Below are 22821 nucleotides of genomic sequence, written 5' to 3'. Positions count from 1 at the left end.
TGATATATCGCGATATTGGTATAAACTACTGTGACCAGCCCATGGGCATGAGCAATCAGCCAACCACCACAGTGCAAGCAGCCGCTCCATGCATCCCACATGCAGCATTTCTTTGAGACGGGAGGATGCCTGGGGCACCCGTTTTGTTTGCAGCACTGCAGCAAGCTGAACTGCTGTACAAATCCTCACCAGCGAAGTGTGTGAAAGCCTGCCTGTCCTCCCAGGCAGACGTGAGAGCAGGGGGAGGAGGGCTGTCAGCACTCTGGCAATTTAATCTGTGTCCTGGTTGCAAACTAGAGCATTGTCAGCCCAAGTGTAAGCAAACCAAAGAATCACAGAATGGTTTGGGTTGGAAGGGACCTTTGAAGATCGCCTAGTGCAATCCCCCTGCCATGGGCAGGGACTTCTTTCACTAGATCAGGTTGCTCTAAGCCCTGTCCAACCTGGCCGTGAACACTTCCAACGATGGGGCTTCCACAACTTCTCTGAGCAACCTGTTTCAGTGTCTCACCATGCTCATCGTAAAAAATTTCTTCCTTACATGCAATCTAAACCTACTCACTTTCAGTTTAAAACCGTTGCCCCTTGTCCTGTCACTACAGGACATCTGCAGATGCATTCTAGTTGCTGATCAGCAAAATCTGAACTGGAGTCTAAAGTCTGCAGGAAGATGAGGGAATTCTGGCACTTTGCTTAAAACAACTCTAAGATGGACAGGTGCGTCTCCAAATACCCCTGCAAGACCAAGGAGGTGTCAGTCCTTTAGTTCTGGAGACAGAGGCCTGGCTGGTGAAGTCCTCTGGTGGGGACAAGATGGCTTTCCAATACATGGTCCAGCTCACACAAACAAAAACATTTCTTTAAAGGAGTTGCACTTTTATTCCTAGACCTAGTCACTGGGACACAGATGAAGACAGCCTGAAAGAAGCACCTCTCCTGGGACTAACACATTTTTCTTCAGAAATTCTGGTTTCAGAGACGTGTCTTTGTGGCACCGGAAAGGAGAAAGCAGGCGCGTGTTTTGTAAAGTCTGAAGGTTGGTTATCTTTCATGGGGAGGCTGTCAAGAAGGGGTGTACAGGCACCTATCCTGACACTGGCCCTCTGGGGGCAAAAGACCCAAGCAGCCCCTGCCATCTCCTACCCACAGCAAAGACCAAACCAGCAGAGTCTCCTGCCGGTGGAAACCCAAATGTGCAGATGTTTTCCTGTCCCAGTGCCACCTGAGAATGAACAAGGAGGCAGAAGCAGTCTGAAGGAACCAGGCAGAGTGCCCACACTCTGCCCCAACCTGATGGACACGTGCTTGCAGGGAAGCACCCCAGGTCCACCCTGGAGCCTTCACATATAAAGTAAACCCAGTGACAAGGAGTTTCCCCACTTCTAATTTTGGCAGCTAGCACTGCCAGGCGCAGAATACCAAACGGATGAGTTTTGCCTGCTTTCTGCTTATTACACAGCTGAGTTAACCCCACATTTCTGTTTACCTCAACCCCATCGCCTGGGGCAGTTTCGAGGTTGCTCTGATGCTTTTGCAAAACTAGCACTGGAACGGGCATGAAGCCGTCGTTTTATTTATTGCATGGAGCGATGGAAGGGAGAAATGCCTGACACATCGCAGCTTGGCCCACGCGTTCCTTGTGGTCCCTGTGGCTTGGGGCTGGGCTGAAGTCAGAGCCTGGCCCTGGCCCCGCCTTTCTCCTCTTTTTAAAGGTTATAAAAAGCAGCCACTGTCAGTTTGCTGCTCTGCTGCTTCCTCTTTTGACTCTTTGTGAAAGGAGAAAGCGCTTCATGTCTTGGCGTGAACTCCTTCCCCCCTGGCTGGTGATCATAGCGGGACTGACGGGCATCGTGCTGCTTTGCGTCTCCACTAAAGATGTGCCCGTTACCCCTTTCAGGACTAAGGTAAGGGCGTCCACCTGCCCAAGGGGTGTCCAAGCCGAGGGTCAAGCGGGGCAGTAAGCAGAGGACCTTCTCCTCGTCTCTCGGGCTGCTTCTTAAGGAGAACCTGCCCATTTCCTTGTGCAAGCCAGGCATTTAAACTGGTGTGTTTTGTTGCTTTTTACATTCATTGCGCTACTGAGTTATTTACTAGCCTGAAACAACAAACTGAGGAGGGGAGGTGACTAGAAGAAGACTGTGAGGATGGGTTGGCATCCTTCAACATGCTGTAGTTTTCAAACTGAAAACAAGCCAACCCCTTTGGCTGGTCAGGGAAATAGAGGCTGGATATGGTCCATGGATCAGCAGAGATGCTCACTGCAGGCTGAGGAGAGGCAGCCCGTGTCAGGAGCTACTCCAGAGCGGCAAGGGACCAGTGCTGTCAGTGGAGGGAAAGAGTTAGGTCACTCTTGAAAGTTGGCAGGAATTTGGCCCTGAACTGCTGCTTCTGTTTTTAAAAAAAATATATAATTATCTTCCATGCCTTCTCCTCTTCTGTCCTCTCTTGATTTTAACCAAAGAGCCAACCTGCTCTATGCAACAGGGTCAGATCTGCCTGGTGACTGGGGCGTTAACACCCATCCACTATGCCTCCTGATGCACCACTGCTGAGGTGAGATCAGTGGCATGGTTTTAATCGAACAGGAGTAGGTTAACCTGTGCATTTAGAGATACTACCCCTCCTCCACACTCCTCTCAGAAACAAAATTGGATTTAAAAAAAACCCTTATTGCTCCATGCTCTATCCTTCCCTGGTGTTGAACTGGGGCAGAAATGCGGTGATCCATTCTCATCCCTTGCACTCCCAGCAGCAGCCTCTCATTTTGTGAAGGAGGAAAAAAAATCCAGGTTTCTCCACCAATACCATTTGTTTCTTCCTCTTCTGCGGCAGCCGACATGTCCCTGCGAGAAATACGAGCTGTCACTTGTGGGGGAGGATGCCAGCAGGCTTGGGCAGGGACCTCCATCCTCCTTCCGCATTTCTGCTCCAGCTCCAGTCCTGGGTGCTGTGTCTGGTGCAGCTGGGAGCTCCCAGGAAGGCTGCAGGCAGCCAGGTAGCTTCGCTCAGAGGTTGCAGCCAGGCTCTGTATTGTGCTAAAACCCTTCTGATGGTGTTAACATCAACCTCTCAGGAGGTTTCTCCTCCCACTCAGTCACAGCTACAACTATTTCTGTGCAAGATACAGCTTAGACCATGCATTACCACATACCTCCCAGATCTCACAAGTTTCTTTCCTGTCTGTGTAGATGTCCCAGATTGGGGTCATATAATAAGGGGGAGAGGGGGAGACCATAGGCTAGCACTGGGGCTATTTTGAGTGTGGGGATGTCCAGAACAGCCACAGAGAGCAGTGCTGCAGGGTACCCCAGCTGCGTCTCATTTCCTAACCCTCGCATATGAGGTGCAGCTCAGCAAGGCTCGATCAGCAGCAAATAGACCAAGCGCTGGGCTGCATAGAGACTAAGAAAGCCCTTGGCCTCACTGCTAGGCAACAGAACTGTCAGTGGACAAGGTGTTGAGAAATCTCATGTTTGCTGCTGCTGTTTCTGCCAAGACATTGTCTTGGTCTCTGTGGGGCTGCTGCATTGGACAGCGTATGTGCTGGTTGATCCCAGTGTGCTGTGGCTCCTACAGGTCTGGCATGCACCAAGGCAAACCCAGCCTGTGGCACACCATCTCTGCAGTGGGGCATCAAACAGATAAGGGAGTCTCAGGTTCCTCAGAAGTAGGAGCAAGCCACAGCCCTCCAATTCCTGCACAAAAGCCTTAGCAAACCAATCCAGCATCAGTCTGAGTCCCAGAATCATTCAAGAGCCTGTATAGTGCCATCTCCCACTGCTTTAGGACCTGTTTTTCCTGAGCTCCAGGTGGCTTAGCTCTTAGTGGAAGCCCTTTACCTGATTTCAGGAACAGCTACAGAGCATGCCACTGTAGGTCTGCTGAATTTCTGGGTGTTTCTCCACTCCTGCTGCTCCTCATGTATATTCAGAAATGCAGATGGTTCCCTGCAGATCCACATCATCTTCTGGCTTCACCCTTTCTTTGAACATAAAAAACTAACTCAAATACTGCAGTGCAGGCCCGTGGGTTACCCAGAATACCTACATAATGCTGAGTTACCCTACAATAACAAAGCAGCATGCATTCAGTGGTGTTTATCTAGAATGTTTTTGGGGTTTTCCAGTATGGCATTGTTGTGGATGCTGGCCCATCCCGCACCATCCTGTTCATCTACCAGTGGACCACCACCAAGGCAAACAAGACTGGGGTAATCAGAGAATGCAGTTCCTGTCCTGTGCAAGGTAAGGTGCCTGATTCATGTTTGGTGGTCTGTGGGACTGGCATGGGATGGATGGAAACCCAGAGATCTGTGCGTGGACCATTGCCACAATTTCCTCAGCTCCTGTACCATTTAGCTGTACACTGAAGCAGTGTTGATAGTGAAGCACAAGCTGCTTATTTTCAGCATGAGTCTTCTCAACATGGGCAGATTTAGCCATACACAGCTGGATGTCAGAGCACTTAGTAGTAGCAGGTGACAGGAGTTTTGGCCTGCTGCAGGGAGGGAAGCACACAGGGAGGATGGGGTTCATCCTGATGTCCACATGGATCAGTGGCAGAGCCAAGGCTGCAGATCTTCTCACCCAGGCAGGACATCTAACAGCAACGGAGACAAATCTGGTTGCAGGATGACTCCTCGTATCCTCTGCCTCGTCCTGCAGCTACACCACTTAGTGCCCAGAGTACAGTCAGGACAACAGAGATGCAAAGACTCCAGCCCCCTATGTGGGGTTTGACAGCACAAGCATGAGTTCAGCTTGGTTTTAGGTCTCACATTTTGGAGAATATTAGGGTCTTCTTCACTAGTTTGAATCAGTTTGGCCCTGCCAAAGGCAGCTGAAAGGGCTTCATGCATTAATGCTCAGGGTTTAACTTCCCTCTCAATCTTGCTTTGATGTTGAAGCCTGATTATAGCAGGATGCTGGGAAACCCTGAACCCCCAGTAGCAGTGCTGTAGGAAGGCAGCTGCACAAGAAGCAGGGAAGGGAGTTTGTGCCCTTGCAGATTGTAAGCAATACAAACCACATACAGAAGATGCAATAAGTGTTCCCTGAAACCTTGTATGTGTCCCTTGACTGCTGCCATCTTCACTGGGTTAAGAACAGCAACTGTAGCTCGGTACAGCAGTTTGTCAGCAGCAGCAACAAGAAGTCCAGGCAGGTGTCTCGCCCAGATGTGAGAAGTAGTCCTCTGTCTGCATGGCAGCGTGGTCACAGCCTTTAAGTAGCCATAGGCAAGCTGCAGCTCAGCCCTATACAGGGCCCAGGAAAGCAGAGCACATGGTGAGGGAGTCACACAGCCAGGAAGGCAAGTGGGCCAGAGCATGGGGAAGTGAGGCTCTTCCTGGGTAGTAGTTCAAAACCAGCGTTTAAGAATCCATTAAATCTGCTGGAAAGATGAGTCAATGCTTGCACACAGCTTCTCTCCGCACAGCACCAGCATCCTCTAGAGCAGAGGTGTCTTGCTTGCTGGTGCGGGACTCGGAAGATGGCTCCTCCAACACAAGAGGAAGTGGCTAGAGGAGGGAGGTGACACATCAGCCTCAGCTCTGCCTGCATGGCAGTGTGTCCTTCTGCTATCTTTTATAGCAGCTAAAGCCCCATTTCTTCCTCTGTGGGCTGAGACAGCCTCAGCTGTTGCAGCAGTCACGTGGCTGATATGTGGTCATTTACGGGATGTCTCAGCAGCAGAGCCAGGGTACTTTTAGTGCCATTTGGGATTTACATGCACATGTGTTTTGCTCCCAGTACCATATTTTAGCAGGACGGCTACATGGAGGAACTCCATTCCACCTGCGACAGGTCCTGTCTTTACCCATGCCCTAGGACAGCAACCTCTTGAGTAACAGCTCTCGCACTTCTCCCATATGTTTCCCTAGAAAATTTCATTCTTTCCCCTGGTCCTCAGGTCCAGGAGTCTCCAACTACTCAGATTCTCCTCAGACAGTAGGGAAGAGCTTGGAGCCATGTTTGAACTGGGCCCAGAAGGAGATCCCAGCAGAGCAGCACAGCCAAACACCCCTCTACTTGGGAGCAACCACCAGCAAGAGGCAGATGAAGTGAGTGAATGTTGCAAACCCACACCCAGAGATCAGCACGTGTCATGTGGATCATTCTGTAAATGCATCTCACCCTGTCTGCTCTGCAGTGTTTCATCCCTAATCTGCTAGTCAGGTAAACCTTCTTCAGGTCCCAATGTACTCAAGGGGAGTACGGCATAGCTGTGTCTCCATACTGTCCCCCCAAGCAGCCATGAGGATGATGGTCTTGCTACTGCTACCAGTCTGTGTAAAGTCTTCTTCACAATTAGTGCTTGGCAAAAAAACCCCTGTCAGTCTGGAAGCTAAAGTGTTTTCAGTTTATGTGACAACCCACATGGGCTTTCAGGGATGCTTCTTGTCAGCAGGTTGGAAATGGCAGCGGGAAGATCCACCTTATCATACACACTTTTGTGGACACTGTTCTTAGTCACCTCATTATTGGGACCTTTATCTCCTTTTAGACACTGGGGAAAAGTAAGGTCTGGAGGGGACCAGGTCAGTGGGGCAAGGCCACAGGGTTCCCTCAGTGACAGAGGGTACTAAACTCCCAAATTCTTGAATGGTGGCACAACTGCTCAAATCATCCCTCTGCTGTTCTTGCCCCCGGTGCCATGTGAGGGGAGAGCGAAGTGGCAGCAATGTCATTGTGCCTCTGTGCTACTACCCAAAGTGGGGAGCTCAGCAGAAACCCTGCAGCTGTGCCCCCACTGCAGGCTGCTCCTGGCAGGGTCCTGTAAAAACCAGTGTGTCTTCTTTTTCTTTTCTGTTTAGCCTCACTCATCACCTTGCAGCCCTGACTGTGGCCTTGAAGTCATCCCCCTTTGACTTTCAGGGGGCAAAGATCCTGTCCAGTCCAGACAAGGAAGCATTTGATTGGGTTGCTGTTAACTATGTCCTGGAGAACTTCTTCAAGGTAAAGGACAATCCTGCCTGGGGAGTACAGAACTGAGCTGAGCAACTCCCATTAACAAACAGCCACAGAGACATGTGGAGGGACTGTTAAAACCCTTTACTTTAAACAATGCTTAAGCACAACTTCCATGGCCTTTCAGAGGAGGCAGGTTATATCCAACACCAGCTGGTTGGGGGACATAATGTGAGATGGTTATAACTAGATTGAAGAACCGAAACTCTAATATAGCCTTTCATGGACATGTTCATGCAGTTGCCCTAACAGATGTGAGGTTTTCTGGGCAACACATCCAGGATGCTCACATAGATGACCTTACATAGCCTAGCCCAGGATGTCAACAAGAACTCCACTGCTCTGAGTCCCTGCAGCTCTAGCTCAGCATCACTGTCAAATAGGCACTGCTGCTGTCTGTGGGGTGCTGTGGGATTGCCACTGGAGTCCAGCTGTCCCACAGGACATCCTGTGGATGGTGGACAGAGAAGCAGAGTCTTTTGCTGCCAAAGCAAAAGCCCATCAAATTTCCTTTCATTGAGATGCTAGTGAGAGTATAGCTGGGTGTCCCCAGCATAGAGGCCTGGTCTGTATTCAGAAGGCACTTGCTAAACAAAAAGAATACATTTAAGTTTCCTTGCTCAACCCATAGCTTCTCAAACCAAAGGGTCTCAAAAAGAACTCAAAGTGCAAGAGAAAGGTGGGTTAGACTGAGTTTTTCCACATCAGGGAAGTGAAAAGCAGTTCTGATAACCAGCAGCAAGCATGTACTGGTTAGGGAATTGCTAGCCCTGCTGGCAGCAACACAGCCTCCCCCAGCCAGGGACAGAGTGCTTACACCCACATAAACTTCCCTGCCTGTACTGCTAACTTCAGCATTGTCAAAATCAGTTCTGCAAGACTGCAGGAGATGAAACCACAGTGTTCTTCTGACAGGAGGATCACTTTAGCATCAAGGAAGCACCTGAAGCCCATACCTGCCCACCTGGAAACCCCCCTCCCATTCCCTACCACCACCACCGTCTCCTCTCTCCCCTGCTCCTACCTGCTGAGACCACTGCTTCGAACAGCAGTGGACATCCAGGATGGTGAGCCCTGTTTGCTCTTGCTGGCTGTGGGGAACTCTCTGAGCAGATGGCATTGCTTGTACAATGGCTCCTTTGCTCCCTCCAAAGCCACCAATTCAGCATCCGTATGTCCTGTGGACAAAAAAAAAAAAAAAAAAAAAAAGAAAGTTGGGCTGTACTGCACCAGAAAGCTGCTTTCACTCTGTGCACTAATGCTTGCATTTGACTGCAACCCAGATGTAGAAGTCTTAAGAACTTACCTCTCTGGTTCTTTTTGGGTCAGTACGACTGGCGAGGACAGTTGGTCCCCTCTGGAAAGGGGATGGCAGGAGTCCTGTCTGTGGGAGGAACCTCAATACAGCTCACTTCCAAGGTAGAAGAGAACCAGGCACCAGAAGAGGGAGTGAGGCTGCAGCTGTATGGGCAGATGCACAACGTGTACACTCGTCACTGCCCCTGCCATGGCACAGACCAGCTCCGCAGTAGACTACTTTCTATGCTCATTCAAGTGAGTATCTGCCAGAAGGACATTTGCAAGGTTCCTGGATATGGTATCACTAAATGGCAGTTACACAAGGTGTAGCTTCTAATGGGCAAAATGTCAATCACTGTCTTTAACAGAGGGTATTTGCATATATCTAAAAAAGCCCAGTGCATTTGTAAAACATAGTCTCTATGCCCAAATCAATGCCCTCCAAGCAGACATGCAAGCACCCATTCAAGAGTTTCCTACTTGCAGGCTCTATTTGGCTCCTTATTTAATACACATGAGCACAAAATTGCTCTCCAGAGGTGCTAAGATAATTTTCAGGCTGAAGGGAGGCAAAGACTTCCCTTGGCTCCTCAGAACTGCTCCTCCACCCTAGAAGGGGAAGCTAAACAACAGCACCCAGAAACCAACTGGGACCTTCCATTTGGGATATTTCCTTTGCTGTCTTTAACCCTGTAGCAGCTTTAAAAGAACAATATTTCATTTTGAAAACATGGTGGTTTTTCTTCCAAACTTTATTTCACATGGGGGGGACAGGATCTGATGCAAACTCAGGAATCATTTTAGTCTCCACCAAAACTAAGTTTTTCAGAAATAAACTACTCACTGCCCATCTGCTTGCCTCCCTATAAACCACACCTCCCCTTAGTTGAGATCTGAACGTCCCACATGCAGACCCACTTCACCACAGTTATATTTGGGAATTCCTAGAGATAAGAAACACTGATTCTTAAGGGGTTGAGCCATTTGGAAGGCAGACCAGAACAGCCTCTTTCTTGCAACTAGAAAGAGTACAGGATTCACTGAAAATGTATTTCTGGTCTAAGGGAGAGCAGGTAGGGCTGGGACTCCTCAGCCTCCCACAGCAGGTCCAGTTATTGCAGCTTGCCCTGAACTCAGGAGCTGGGAGCCTGCTGCATCAGTCTGGGCCTTGCAGTTGGCTACCTGAGATAAGGTTTGGCAAACTTTTTGCAGCCTGCCTGCTCAATTACAATACTGTGGTGCCAGAGGCAAACTGTTCTTCACCGTGTTACATTTTGTCTTCCTTTGTGAAACTCTGGGATGCCAACCTCCTCTCTTGTTGCCTCTGTCCTTGTTTTATTCTGCTCTAGGATCAGAGAAGTGCTAAAACTGTGTCTAATCCCTGCTGGCCCCTCACCTACTCCCGGGAAGTGCAGTGGCAATCAGTGCATACTGGGCCTTGTGCTCTCAGTGATGACGCATTGGACATCCCTGGCGCTGAGGAGGTCTTCAACATCACCGGCTCCAGCAATCCCACTGCCTGCATAAGGCTTGTGCAAAGCCTGCTCAACTCTTCTTCTTCCTGCAGCTTCTTCAAGCATTCCCTCAGCAGTGTTTTCAAGCCCCTCCGGACCAGGTTCCTGGTGGGTTCTCATTTACACTGGGGTAGGCAACTAGTACAGAGAACCCATGAAATGGGACCAGTTTGATCATTAATAAATACAGTGGGAACAGCCATGCTGTGCCCTCTGCTAGCCAAGAGAGCCAATGCCCTGGCTAATGCTGTACACATGCACTCCTGCCCTCTCCCCCTCATTGGCACATAGCTGTTCAAATATAGACCACAGGCTTCCCACCAATGACTGTGGTAGGTCTTTCTTCATCCATGCTTCAGCAATGTCTGCTTGTGAGACAAAGTTTGGGCATCCACAGAGCCAGCAGGGATAGGACAGCCAGGAGTTGCATGCTGAGCAGGTCTTCCCCCACAAGGTCTGTGGTAAAACTGAAGATCCTGTGCCACTCCCTTAGCAAACATCTGGGCATGCTCCACCACAAACATGCTTATATCTAAGACCCTAGATTTAGCATCCAAAGTCATTGGGTTAAGCCAGGACCAGCTCAAGATCCTAGGACAAACTGAGTGCATTTCAGAGGGAAGAATTACAGAAATTTCCCCACCTCCCTGCTCCTGAGAGCCTCCCATGGACATGGTGCCAAGGAACCTAAGGACCGGTCTACTTAGCCAGGCCAGGAAGGCTGCTGCACACAAGCTAGAAACAGTCCTGTTTCCATCTCCAGAGAGTAGCAGATCTGCTTGTCTTCCTTGCACCCATCAGAGGCACTGTAAGCCCTAACACAGGCACGCAGAAAGGGCACCCTGGCAATGCACCCCACAGCTACTGCCACTTACTTTCCTATAGGCACTGTATGCAATGCAGGGCACAGTCCAACCTGATGATTATTTCTCCTGCTGTTGTAGGTGATTTCTGAGGCCATGGACTTCATGAGAGAAACTGTACCCTCTCCTGACTTGGGTCAGGCAGTCAACAGGCTTTGTGGGATGTCCATCAAAGAGGTAACTGTGGAATAACTTAGTGTGCAGGGAGAGTGGGAAGCAAGGAACAGTCTGTTTTAAAAGCCCATGGGGCTCAGACTGACAGAGCCATAATTTACTGGCTCCCTCAGGGAAAAAATTAGTATTTGCCTGGTTTGGGGGGTTTTTTTATTATTTGTTTGTTTTTACTTTGAGGAAACAGGCTCCACTTATTTTCCTTCCTCTCAAATCCCAGCTGCTGCTGGTAACACCTGGACTTAAATGAAAAGCCACAAGTACCTTTTACTGCATATTAAGGAGTAAACAGGAAGGCTGTCCACTCAGTCCTGTACATCACCTTGGTCTTCCTGTTATCCTCCTCTCCTTAAGAGCAAGGAACACATCCACTCAGGCTCCAGGGTCTTTCACATTTCACCTGGGCCCATGGAGACCACGCCAGGGGGAATTTATAAGTTCTTTCTCTCAGTTGGTGGCTTATGAGGTCACCCTCATTTGCACCTACACTGACCAAGCATTCAAATTGGACAATTTCTACAGGGTTTGCTAACAGGGTAGCAAAGCCCATAAGCAGTTCCCTAAAGCTTTCCCTTCTGTATAGAAGATCTTGTTAATGCTCCTATTGAGAGAAAGGGTGCAGCATTAGCTCAACCTAATTAGAGAGCAGAGAATCATACCAAGCAGTTCACCTGCAAGGCAACTGTAGGACACGTGGCTGCCAGTCCTGCTGCTCTTGGAACTGCCTGGTCTTTAATAAGATGGGTACAAAGGCATTAAGAGATGACATTGGTTCCCAGACCACAGCCCAGTGGGTACAGGAAACATGGTTTCAGTCTGCACAGACACAAACCCCTCCTCCAGTCCCACAGTCAGTCCCACAGCAGAAAAGAAAAGTTACAGGAGGCCTGAAATTCAGCTACTGAATATTTACTTCTTGTATTTTTTTCCCCATCTTCTTTTGGAAATGACACCAGCTGGTTAAGGAGTCCCAAAAAAGCCTGGATACACTTGTTGATTACTGTATTGTGTCTGCCTTCATCTTTCATCTCAGTACAAAGGGATACACATTTGACTTTGATGGGTCTATCTGGACTGCATTCCAGAAGAAGGTCAGTTACCTATATTGTGGTATTTCTAATTACAAGGGAGGGTTGGTTTCAGTAAAGCCAGCCTGTCCCCACTCCTACAAGCCCTAACCAGCTGGGTTTCTCCAGCAAGATGTTTTTGCAAAATAAAGTCACAGTTGTGATATGCAAGAAAACTAGTGTCAGAGAGCTAGAGATTACACTTGTCCCCACTGAAAAATAGATGGGTCAAAAGCCTTTTCTGGAGCAATACCATCTTTAAGAGTCTGTGCCCAGTAAGGAAGGAAGTATGGCTTGATCACCACTTAATGCTAAGGACAAACTACTGATAATGTTTCCTGAGCCAAAACACGCTGCCCTACCTCTCTGCAATCACCTTCATGCTAGTGAGGGTTTATAACTGGCTCATAAGGTCTGAAATTGCTTCAGGATCTGGAGCTCCTAAGGAAGATTTGATTCAGGTCCTCCCCTTCACAAAAGAAAACAAAGCCTATTCCCAGACCTCTTCACAACTCACCAGCAAAGGCATGGTCCCATTGAGCAGGGCCACGTTGTGATAGCAGTTCAGTCAGCTATGTGGTGATAATCAGACTAAGGCAAGGTAATGAGGTAGGTCCAGGGTCCATCCAGGGAACCCAGCCTGGAAAGCCAGAGACAAGCAATCTATAACATGTGCCTGAGATTCAACCAGGCAACAGGGCCAGAGACAGAACTACCCACAATGTAGACCTGAGGTCCACCCAGGAAAACCAGTCAGTAAGCAGAAAGAACACACAAGCACAGCACAGCTCAGGAAAAAAAAGTAACTGCCCAGGCCAGAGCTTAAATGGAGCTCCCAGGCCCATGGGCAGAGGGCGTAGGTAGATGTCCCAGGTGAGACTGGTCAGGGCAATTAAGGCCTATTAGTGCACTCTGGGCACCGACAGTGGGAGAGCTCCTCATTTCAAGTCTAATCCTTGTATCAGTCTCAAACAAAGTACAGGAGGTCTTGGGCATGTGCACAGAAACACAGCTGGATCCAGACTATCTCCTTCTCTTCTGACCTCTCCTCCTCTTTTATTTCAATAGATGGGTGATACATCATCCGGCTGGACTCTTGGGTACCTGCTGAGTCTGACCAACACCATCCCCCAGGACAGCCCAAGCTTCCTCAAGGGGATTGAACCTGGGGTCTGGTCTTTGCTCCTTATCGTCTTTGTCATGCTGCTCACCGGCTCTTTCATGCGCATCTCATACCGAGTGATGGTCAAGGAAAACAGCTTCAATAACAGGAACAGCAGTGTTTTTGATGACAACTGACAGTTATTCTGGGACTCAATACTCTTGCCAGAGGGCAGTTAATAGGGTACATACAGAAATCACACAGGTGTAAGTCACTGGAGGTTGCGAGTGATTTTCCTGCAGGACTCCCAGAGCCTCAGTGCCTTATTTCAACTTGCTAGCACTTCCACTACTGTACTGAGACAACAGATCCTGCTCCGCAGGAAACCTATGATTCCTGGTGGATGGCAAGCTATTCGTTCTCCAAATGAGAGCAGCCTGCACTGATCTTGCTTGGGCTACAGCTGAGATTACTCATGTCAACCTAATGAAATAATGCCTCTGAGCAGGCAGGCCCTGAGCTATTGTAAAGTTAATATGGAATAATCCTGTCTAATCAGGAGACGTTGTGCCTGAAAAAAGAGCTCTGCCCTCTTCTGTGCCCACAAGAGAGACAATACCTGCAGTATTGTCATTAGTGAAGAATGGAACAGCATTAAAAATATAGTCTGAATATAACTGCCAACTTGCTTCCATGTTCAAGGGAAAAAGCAGGTATTTTCTCCCTGCTACTATTGATCTGTCTGTTCTTCCACCTCAGTGACAGCATCCATGTATCCCTTCCAGCAAATGCTCTTGCTGACCAAGAATCCTTCAAAAGCAATGCTTTTCAGTCTTGGTCTCTACAAAATGTGCAGAGCATCAAAGGAGAAACAAAGGGCACAGACACACAGCTGAGTTCCTGTCTCTCAGCTGAGTCATGGCAACTCAGGGTTAAAATTGTCAATTTAAACTCTTTAACCAGGACTTAAATTAACACATTTAATTTCACATCAGCTAAAAGAGGGTACATGCTGGGCTAAGGTTCACCAGTTTGTTCATTCACACTGAACTGCTTGTCTCACTGACTCTGAAAGTGAAGTTATCTCATCTAACATTGTCCTTTAGACAAGAGCAGACCCAGGAACAGAAGCTTTCCTAATTGTCAGTCCAATTACTCTCATATTAGACTGTGACCAGAGTTACTTTATAATCCAGTACTCAGGATTCCTCTGGGACTTGGCAGTCCTTCCAGCTCCTCTGGTCTGCTCTGCTCATCTAAAACATGAGGTGCTGTACAAATTCTCTGTGTTGTTGTGAAGAAAAGGGATCGAATCAGACAAACACTGTCCTTGGACTAAAGTGTTTAGAGTTCACTTCTTGGATTGCTTCAGAGAGTTAAACACACAGGCTGTTAAAAGCCTAAGGGACGAGTGTCTCCAATGCTTTTCAGACCACTTTAAACAGAAATTAAAATGCTCACAGATGCAGTGATGTGCCTTGCAGGATTTTTAAAGCTACCATGGCACCCAAATCCTTTCAAATCTGATTATTAATCCCTTGTGCTCCCAACTCATATATAGGACATACCCCCTCCCCTATAATATTGGGGTATTCATAAATGTTCAGGCCAATTAATGAAGGTTTGGAACCTGTCAGTCAAGTTTGGAGGGGTGTGGAAACAGATTTAAACAAGCTTCATATTCATTTCTTTGAGTTGCACATTAGATATTTTTAATTATATCATGTTATTAAAGATGTTTTAATAGACTGTCTGTGTTATTCTTGGCAAGAGATCAAAGCGGGGGTTTTATTGTGAACACAGAGTGTTTCAGTGAGGAGGATGGGGGATGCTGATTTTGCCTCTGTTTACTCAAGGGCTGTTATGCTGTGTACTTTCGGGGTACACAATGAGAACCCTTGAAGGCACTTTCTTCCCAGTGGCAGGCAGGCAGAAAATTACTTCAGGTAACCTGGTTGCTGGTATTTAGTTGATGAGAGATGTGTCTACATCTTTGATGTGTTCTTTGCTCAAACCATCTGAAGAAGGTAGGAGGGATTCAGGCAAGCCTGCATAGAAAAAAAAAGAGAGGTTATCAGGGAGTCAGCGATATCGGGGAAATTCCTGAGACTTCATTCCTCCCGCATCTGGAAATGCAATCATTAAACACTGGCTCTGTGACCTGTCAGCACATATGAGAACTGTGGGATTCCTGCCTGAGATTTGCAACCTGCCCAAGAAGAGTCCTACCACTGTCAGAAATGGAAATAAGCCAGTGAGATGCCAGGAACCCCAGGACTCCAGCTGTTCTGGCCTGCTCAGTCATTACACCTTCTTGATTTTGAATACTAGATTACAGGGTCCAAGAGAAAAGGACATTGGCTGGAACTTCCCCAAGCTCTTGGTTAGAAGCTTTGGGACTTCCATTCAGATAATAAGTGAGCAATTAGGCAAGAAGCTCAGCATGTCCTCCTGACACTTTACTTGTGCCTTGCACATGCCACTGAGCTGTATTGGGTGATGGCACGTACACATGGCCTAATTTGCCCCATTAAATCCATGACACTTGAGCCACCATTTGACACTGAGCCACCGCTCCGTGATGTGAAGACAACCCACAAACACTTGATTTAGAGCAGATCCTAAACTCTTGAGCTAAAAGCTGCAAAGGCACAGTGAGACATTTCAATGGCTGAAGTTCTTTCCCCAGTGGTCCACACACTACAGGCGGCAGCTCTGCTCCCTCCTTTCCCATCATTCCTTCCAAATACTGCCAGTGCTGTCTTCTCCTGCAGGCAGGTCACGGGGGCAGGCGGGACAGGCAGACTGTGCTGCCCATCCCAAGCTGCAGCCCCAGCAGCTAGGGTTACCGGGTGAACCAGGCTTGGAATGGGCAGTATTGACGGTGTGTACCATTCTCTATCCGGCAGAAAAAAACCCGCTTATAGATGTATTACTAGATGATGAGCTAGACTTGTATGCTAAAAGCCCTGAAGTGTGCTTTTAGTCACAAAAAAGGCAAAAAATAACAAAATCGGGAACTTATGAGAAGAATGAAAACTAACAAAAGTAACATATTCCTTTCTCCCAACTCTCTATACAAGCAGCTCCTTCATGTCAGCAGTACATAAATTTGCAGAATTAATCCCCAGATTACCTGGACAACAGAAATCTACTTAAAAGGAGATTCTAGATTAACTCACTTTGAAACGAAGATGCTTGCAGCCCTTTGGCTACAATGCAATTGTAGAAATGATGAATAACAAGGATTTTCTAACTGTCCCTAAATTCTTTAAGTTTATGCATAGCTCTCTCGCTTCTCAGTCAGGCTGACCCATGGGAGAGCTCTTCTGGAAGATAATGTCTGCTCACATGTAATTGCAGTTCTGCTGCTGTCACTAAGTATCAATAAGAGGGAAATCAAAAGTATTAGATATAAAAATTGACACCAGAAAGCACTTTCTCTATCTTAGCTCCAGAAACTCGTAAGTTGGCTGACCTGCTGCTGGCTAGAGTGGCCTAAATTTCATTTCAGCATGTTTGTAGGAGTATGTTAGTTCCTGTCTTTCTTCCAATTTATACCATTTCCAAAGCGTCATGGATTCCCAAACAGTACATCCCATCTGGGTTGTACCAATGAATTTCCATGAAAATTGAGAGAAATAACGGATTACTGCCTGCAGTCCCGTTTTGCAGTATGAAATTCACCACCACAGGACCAGAGTTGTTTCTTTCTTCCTGTTCTGATGCACCCAGGCTCCCTGCAGTTGTAGGAGAGACACCTAACCTCCCTCTCGGTACCTGGCTGTACCCGAGGCAGGGCTGTAGATAAGTGCTGCTTTTTGAGATACAGGTATTTCACAGGACATTTATGGATTAATTAGTTCACCAGGATTTCACAGAGCTGGACTCTCTAGCAGGTGCTGTCACAGACTTCCTAGCTTATCTTGGCAAGTCGTGAGAATGTCATGCATACTTCAAGGACTCTGCAAAAGTTGTCATGTGGCTGAGCTCCAGCTTCCCATTAGTAATGCAGTGATTGTAACTCCTCCTCCCCTTGAGATACTGTGCTGCCTGTGGAGGTATCTAGTTCAATGGTTAAGGGAAGGCCTCTGGAACAGCAAGTTTAGAAACAATGTACAGCACCAGGCACTGCAGTACTTGCACTCATTTCAGTTGTTTGGGGCTGTTATAATAAACAATAATGAAATAACTTGAAATCCACAGACACTGGAGGAGCAAATGCAGCACAACATGAGAGGAGTGCCTTTTAGGATGGCTGGATTTAAAGACTGATCAGTACATTTTTATTTTGTTCTTGTACCATGCCTATGATCGTGTGCCTGAGTACCTTCCAGAGTAGTAGGAAGCCATATGATGTTTATATCCTACCTCATGGATTGTCACTCCTACTCCAAGAGCTAATTCAGCACACACTGAAGTAGATGGAAATGCTAGCAGAAGAACAAGCCCGAATGAATACTGGGATCAGTAAAACCCCAATTTTTGTCCTAGCTCTCTTAATATAAAAGTCCTTTTGCAATGCCATCAAACCCAGGCAAGTCAAAGCGTTTTGATGTTTTGCAAGTGCAAACATCACTGTGTACTCGTACACAGTGAAGACCGGGCAGAAGTGTCTTAGACCTGGTTTCCACCATCCCAATATGAGATATTCAGAGTCTTCTTGCAGTACCGTGCTTTTAGATCCCCTGTTCAACTCATAAACGCAGAACGTAAGCTGTTGCTCCCCTGAGTGTGTAATGACAGGGATTAGTCACAAGAGGGAGGCTGGCAGAACAGCGCCTTAAGCCTTAGGAAAGCTGCAACACAGCCAGTAGCTGGTCCCACCACAAATCAAATAAATTAGCAAGCAGGCTTGTCTGGAAACTTGTCAAGGAGACTCCTGATGTGGACACAGATGAAAGACACGCTGCAGTATGGAAGCTCTCTATGTGTGGGATGTAAAAGCAGCTCTAATCAGTGATTTAAGAAGCCGTGGCTTTAGTGGAAAAAGGCCTCTATGCAAGGAGAATGGGCACTAGCGTGGATGAAGCCTTTTTTGGAAACAAGAGGGAGAAAGAATAATCCCTAATAGGAAGAAGACTGCACTGGGAATGAAGAAGATGAGGTTTGAGAGAGTCAGAGGAATGATAAAATCAACTTCTGTGTGAAGGAAAGCTTATTTTTGTTCACAGCAGGGGGTGTCACCATATGCGCACCTCATGATCGAATTAGTCACCACTTCTTGGTGGAAATTCTCCGGAGAAACAGATCTCCCAAGTGAAAGAAAGCAATACCTATAGGCCTTATCGCTGGACAGTGTACAGTGGCAGAGCTCTGGAACCAAATGAGGGAAACTTTACGGGAATAATGTTCAAAGTTCACTGGTTTTAAACACGGAGATGTAAACTGCCAATTAATGCTGAACTTTACGCCACGTAAAAGCTGGTTTAGCATTACCTTCTGTTTCATGGTAATCACTGACAATGTTTAAGACTCTCTTGAGTGCAAGCTTTGAAGTGACAGGCTTTCTTCTGAACTGAGGAGCTCAGTGGAAATCATCAAACCAAATGGAAGGAGCTCTTCTTCCACACAGCTTGTGGTTAAACTGTGGGACTCATCATGACAGGAGGTTGTTTATGCCAAAAGTTCAGATGGCTGCAAAAGGTGATTAGATAAATTCATAATAATCCATTGGGGCTATTAAACCAAAAGTTACTTGCTTGTGGCTAAAGAATTGCCTGCCACATCCGTGTATGTTTGCCCTGTTCTTCCTTGCCAGCTGCTGCTAATCATTAGAGACAAGATACTGGCCTGGATGGACCAGTGGCTTGATCCCATTCAGCGGCTCCTATTTCTCTCAAGCAGGAATCCCACAATTGCACATCTCACTCACTAGTCTCTGGAAGCAGCCCCTCACCTTCAATAACTTCAATCTCTCAGGAGCAATAATTTCTATAAAACAAAGCATTGTTTATCCTTAGAAGTAACAGAAAGACTAGACTCACAAAAGGTCTGTACATACCCACGTCATACTTCAGTGTTACCGTAAACCTGGAATGACCCCACCACCAAAAGCTTTTCAGTTCTGGAGGCAGGCTTCCACCCACATTCGTTCTGCAGTGTCCCTCTCTTGAACTCAGGGCTTCAGATTTTTACCTATATAAACAGAATTAGTTCTGTGATTTCTGTTTGGGCTCCTGCCAGCCCCAGCATCACCCCAGCCCCAGGTACTAGGCTCAGTTTAGACTAGGATGCTATTTCAGAGACACAGACTGCTATCTTGCTGGTTAAGCATCAAGAGAAGAAATATAGCCGTTGTCTGCCTGCCTGCCAAGGGGAGGGATCATCTCTATATACCCCATAGCACACAAAGAACACTGGTTCAGTAGAAGGGGAATGCAATACTGAAAAGTTAAAGAAAGCATCTCCCCACTCTGCTCAAACCAGTTGTATTCACAATAAAATCTGTTTCCCTGTCAAAAGCAGTACAGAAAGTTTAAAAAAAAACCACAAAAACAATTACAATAAAAAGTTAAAAAACAACTAATATATAGTTCAATGAAACAGAAATGCAATTTCCAACTTAGTTTTAACTTCACTACCATGTCTTTCTTTGGATTATACCCAGGGACTTTGCCCTCGTGATACTGGCCCCTAATGTTTTCTAGTACCCCCGTTACAGCCATTAACTGATACAGCAAACTTACAGATGGAAAATTTGGAAGCACATAAATGAGGTGAAACCTCCTTGCTTGTCACTTGCAGCAGCGTTTGAGGAGAGCTTTCAAAGAAATCAAATACCCGATAAAACAGATGTCTTTAATGAAAACATGATGTGGGAGCCATGTACCTCCCCACCTTGGTCGAGCTGTTCTCATCTCTGCTATCCCAATTGATTTCCAACTGCTCCCTGCTCCCCCGCCCCGGGAATCTGCAGCGGTGTCTCTGTGCAGGCTGTCCACTAAACCAACGACGATTAGAAACGCACTTCAGCATTTTGCTCAGGCAGGACCATGGAATGTGCATTTTTTTCCTCCCAGAATTTGCCCAATTGTCAGTGTTTTGTACAGAGGTTTGCCTTTGAAGGAACGCTTCATGTGAGACAAGGTTCTGGCAGAAACCTGCCTTGTTACTTGCCAGCTCACCTTCTGGTACGCACTAATTAGGTTGCTGGGCTGCCACAGTATTAGAAGTCACAGGGCTAAGATAGTCGGCAGCTCCAGCAGCTCTCCATGGAGATTCCTGGCAGCTTGGCTGTGTTCCTCCTCACAGAGAGCTTAGAAGTACTGGCATTTGACTTTAATTTTTAAAATGCAAAAATATTTAAAATAGAATTGTCATTTCCTGTGGATCTGCATGTAGCCAAGAACAGAAGTACTACCTGACTGGGACAGAATTAGCAAAAATAAGTGTAGCATGAATAATCTGAAATGCCTCCTAACCCATAGATCTTCAGGTGGCTGAATCTCCCAGGGAAACCTCTGGAGGCTCAATCACAGGAGCAAAGTTTTAGCTACCCCATAGGGTGCTACCCCCTGCTCTGCTGGGTGCAATCCTGATAGCATTTTAGAGATAGAGATTGGAAGTCTTAACAGAGCAGCATATTTCCACTTTTTTGCTGCCACTGGGAATGCTAGGGGTGGCAACGATTTCTCACTCTACACATTACAGAACAGCTACCCAAACATTAAAGGCAGTGCAGGCTGAAGCACAAGCTGTGAGAAGCACCAGCTACAAAGGCTCACGATTTCTAACAAAGTAAGGAAATAGATCTTTGTCACTGATGTGCAGTCCTTTGCTTTCTGGCCCTGGCTGAAAAAAAAATCCGTATCTGCATTAAATACAGCAGCACTTGTACCAGCAAACCTCCTACTAGCCCTGCAGTGGCTCCCCCTGCTCCATTTTAGGGATGGTTTTCTAGGGCTTCATGAGCGCAGAAGCTTGCTAACGCTGTTCTGAGTACGCCTCGATGAGAATTTATGCTGAATGTACTTTCCTAGACAGCAGAACATAGGCAAGACATTCTACATTCTCTTTTTAATCAGAAAGAAGACAGCATTAATTTTTTATGTTACTCTGAAGAGATGGCATCACGTCCTGGACGAAAAGCTGTCTTTACTGATTATTACAGCTTTGTACGAAATCTTGAGCAAGTCTGATCTGGATTCATCTTGGCTGCCTTTGATACTTAAATGATACTGAGATTTTGGATTTGGTCACCTCAAACACCTTTACAGAGAACAGAAAGCTGTTGTCAGAGGGCTATTCAGAGCTGGAATAGGCCGAGCCATCCCTTTCCACTGACTCCAGTGTGAATACAGCCCAGAGTTAACTATTCAAATAAATGTCTATATTTAGGTGGGGTAAATCTGGACCCTAATGCCTTTGCATTACTCAGCTATCTCGAAGTAAACTGCATAAACCTCCTGCATTCTGGCTTTGAATGTGGAGGATGAGCTGTACGTGTGTCTTCCTAGTTGTGTCTGGGCACCTCTGGGGCTGATAAAGGTCTTTCTTAGGAGCTCCTGGCACTGCCCAGGATCCTCCTGGGTCACTCCTGATGCTCTGGGGCTCCTCCCAGGGTCTCTCCTCCCAGGGGCTGCTCCAAGTGCTCCTGGGCTCCATCCAGCATCTCTGGGGGATTATGTTGTTTACATGCCAGAAATATCAATCACCATAACCTTTGTATTAAGCCAACTACCAGAGGCTATTCGATCTCCACCAAAAGTCTTCACAGTGCCATTCTCCTGCCCACCTCCTCACGTGACCCAGTCACAGAAGCAGTTGGATTATTGTTAGCCAAACATAGATCATGATATGTATACAAGCCATAATGTACCTCTGTCTCATATGAATGCCTGAATGACACAGAGTGCCAGCCCGATGTGCTCTGTTTGTGTAGAAAGAATTGAGGTCACTGCTGCTTTTGCCACAGTCCACCCCCACATCAAGGCAGCAGTTTGACACTAGCTAGGTTTGGAGAATTCAATTAGGAGTCTCTTTCAAGTTTTAGCTACAGTATAAAACAAGAAGAGATGCTAGGACTTGTAGACCTTGCTGGCATCCTAATGAATACATATAATCATAAGACGACTCTGCTGAAACAACAAAGTATGCTCAGTAGAAGCCGTGACCAATAGATGAACAGTCTATGCAAGAATGTGCTAACAAAGTTGGATGGCAGAAGGAAACAGTACAGCAGAGTAAGAGACAGAGAGAGAAAGTTAAGCGAGGGAGACATTTATCCAGCTTGGGATGCTTGGCTGCCTCACGATAGGGCTGCAACATAACAGAGGGGTCACCTAGCACAGCGCTGCTCTGCTCACCCTCAGCAGGACTCGGTGAGCCAGCCAGCCGCCCACCTCGAGGCCCGTGAGAGGACACCGCCTCACACAGGCCCCCTCCCAGGAGGACACCACCTCACACGAGTGCTGCCCTCGCCGCACAGCGCGTCCCCGCAAAGGAGCTGCCGCCAAACGGCTCTCCCCGGCCGCCGGCCCCCGCCCCGAGCCGCCGCGGGCTCCCCGAAGCAGACGGCGGGCCACCCCCGCCACTGACCCCCGCCGCAGGCCGTTCCCCGGCCTAGCCCCTTCCCGCCGCGGAGCGCGCATGCCACAACAACGGCCGCCCGGCCCCCGCTGCCTCAGGCGGCTGCGCGCCAGAAAGTGCTAGAAAGGCGCCGCAGCCCGCGCCTGCGCAGACGGGCTCCCTGCCCCCACCACGCCGCTGCAGCGCCCCGGGGCCGACGGAGGGCGGGGGAAGGGGGTGGCGGCGGGGACGGGCGGCCGAGGCCCTCCCGGAGGAGCGGAGGCGAAAGACGGGAGGAGTGGGTGTGGGTGTGCTCGGGACCCGCGG

General features: G+C 47.7%; 1 protein-coding gene and 1 long non-coding RNA gene across 3 annotated transcripts; one reads left to right on the top strand and one right to left on the bottom strand.

Annotated features, from left to right (window-relative positions):
* Positions 1 to 1750: 1750 nt before the first annotated feature.
* Positions 1751 to 14733, top strand: LOC104312179 (ectonucleoside triphosphate diphosphohydrolase 2). Its single transcript, XM_009921005.2, has 9 exons — positions 1751 to 1904; positions 4127 to 4244; positions 5911 to 6061; positions 6815 to 6956; positions 8298 to 8522; positions 9617 to 9889; positions 10726 to 10821; positions 11772 to 11906; positions 12951 to 14733. The coding sequence occupies exons 1-9, from the start codon at positions 1791 to 1793 to the stop codon at positions 13179 to 13181; spliced, it is 1485 nt and encodes a 494-aa protein (XP_009919307.1). The 5' UTR covers positions 1751 to 1790; the 3' UTR covers positions 13182 to 14733.
* LOC138682080 (uncharacterized) lies at positions 14666 to 22464 on the bottom strand. 2 transcript variants are annotated; one of them, XR_011322300.1, is made up of 4 exons: positions 22386 to 22464; positions 22329 to 22353; positions 18989 to 19122; positions 14666 to 15032 (listed from the first exon to the last, which is right to left on the bottom strand). It is a non-coding gene; the product is annotated as an uncharacterized lncRNA (long non-coding RNA). The 2 variants fall into 2 exon arrangements; XR_011322299.1 differs by having other exon boundaries at positions 22329 to 22464.
* Positions 22465 to 22821: the final 357 nt, after the last annotated feature.

This window comes from Haliaeetus albicilla, chromosome 26, assembly GCF_947461875.1.
Source record: "Haliaeetus albicilla chromosome 26, bHalAlb1.1, whole genome shotgun sequence".
Taxonomy (NCBI): Eukaryota; Metazoa; Chordata; class Aves; order Accipitriformes; family Accipitridae; genus Haliaeetus; species Haliaeetus albicilla.
The sequence above is the reverse complement of the archived record's forward strand: the minus strand, read 5'-3'. Positions and strand labels throughout refer to the sequence as shown.

Bases quoted from the DNA above. Each gene is read 5' to 3' on its own strand.
- LOC104312179 (XM_009921005.2), top strand. From the start codon at position 1,791: ATGTCTTGGCGTGAACTCCTTCCCCCCTGGCTGGTGATCATAGCGGGA. The intron at 6,062-6,814 runs GTGAGTGAATGT...TTTTCTGTTTAG, and splicing joins ACCAGCAAGAGGCAGATGAA to CCTCACTCATCACCTTGCAG. The intron at 10,822-11,771 runs GTAACTGTGGAA...AAATGACACCAG, and splicing joins GTGGGATGTCCATCAAAGAG to CTGGTTAAGGAGTCCCAAAA.